This window comes from Trypanosoma grayi (assembly GCF_000691245.1).
Source record: "Trypanosoma grayi strain ANR4 Tgr_2225_V1, whole genome shotgun sequence".
Lineage (NCBI taxonomy): Eukaryota > Euglenozoa > Kinetoplastea > Trypanosomatida > Trypanosomatidae > Trypanosoma > Trypanosoma grayi.
In genome coordinates, this window is record NW_008827843.1 from 1 (window position 1) to 1,050 (window position 1,050).

A 1,050-nucleotide genomic window follows, 5' to 3' on the forward strand; every position below is an offset into this window, starting at 1 on the left:
CACACACACACGCAGGACTGTCGCTGGTGTCCGCTCTGCCATTATCATGCGCCAAGTTGTTTGTCACCTGCCTCCTCGATGCGTCCGCGGCTCCTCCTTCCGCTTTATCAGCCATGCTTTTCGGTGCAGGAGAATGCGCCGTTGTACCGCCACCATCAGCGCCTTCTATTGGAGCGACAGTCTGAGCTCCAGGCTGGGGGCCTCGGTTCTCATTCGACGACTCCGCAGCACCTGCAGTGGGGCCGCTCATGCCCGGTTCCTCCTTGAGTCCCAACAGCAACGCAGCACTCTGGGCAGCCTTCTCGGCGTACGTCAGCGCCGCGGCGGAGTTGCTGAGCGCATTCTCAGACTCGTCCAAAGCCTTCTTCTCCATCTTCTCCGCCTCCTCAATGGCCTCCACCAGCTTGTCCCACTCGTTATCATTATCCCCGCTTCCTCCCGTTCCCGGTGTGGCATGGGCGCGTCGCATTGCTTCTGTGGCGCTGCTTTCCGCACCCCAAGAGGACCCGTGTGCCAACGCCGCATTGTCTCGTGCTGCTTCAGTGCTGCTAATGGCACGTGAGAAAAATGTCACCATCGCCTTTCCTTCTGCTGATCCCCGCGCGGCGAGGTCGGCTGTCTTTTCTTTTGTTTTTGCCAATGCGTTGCCCAATATGCCTTGTGATGACGTGATAGCATGCACTGCATCCGCCACTCCAGCAAGCGCCGTGGACGCCATCTCAGCTGCCGATGAGGATGCACTTTGGGCTGTAAGCGATACTGAAAGTGTTTCACTCGCCAGAGCAATGACACCCGCCGTCCCCACCGATGCCACTGATACCTTCACGGTATCCCTCAGCCTAACTGCTGCCTGGTGCGCACCCTCCGCTGCGCTCTTGCCAATCCCCGCCTGACTCTTGAACGCGTCAACACTCTCCACTGCCCTGCCCACCGACTCGTTAACGGCACCCGCCACCGCCTTGGCGTCTCGCAGCGGGGCCGTCGACTGCGCCGCCACCCCTTCAGGCGGAGCAGCGGCGGCAGTCACGCAGAAGAAACTGCGGCACAGCA

General features: G+C 60.8%; 1 protein-coding gene across 1 annotated transcript; it reads left to right on the forward strand.

The window, feature by feature from the left end:
• Positions 1–248: 248 nt before the first annotated feature.
• Positions 249–893, forward strand: DQ04_22251000 (hypothetical protein; the record flags this gene model as incomplete). The annotated part of the gene is made up of 1 exon (XM_009318081.1): positions 249–893. One exon carries the CDS (start codon positions 249–251, stop codon positions 891–893), a length of 645 nt encoding a protein of 214 aa, XP_009316356.1.
• Between the last annotated feature and the right edge of the window lie 157 nt (positions 894–1,050).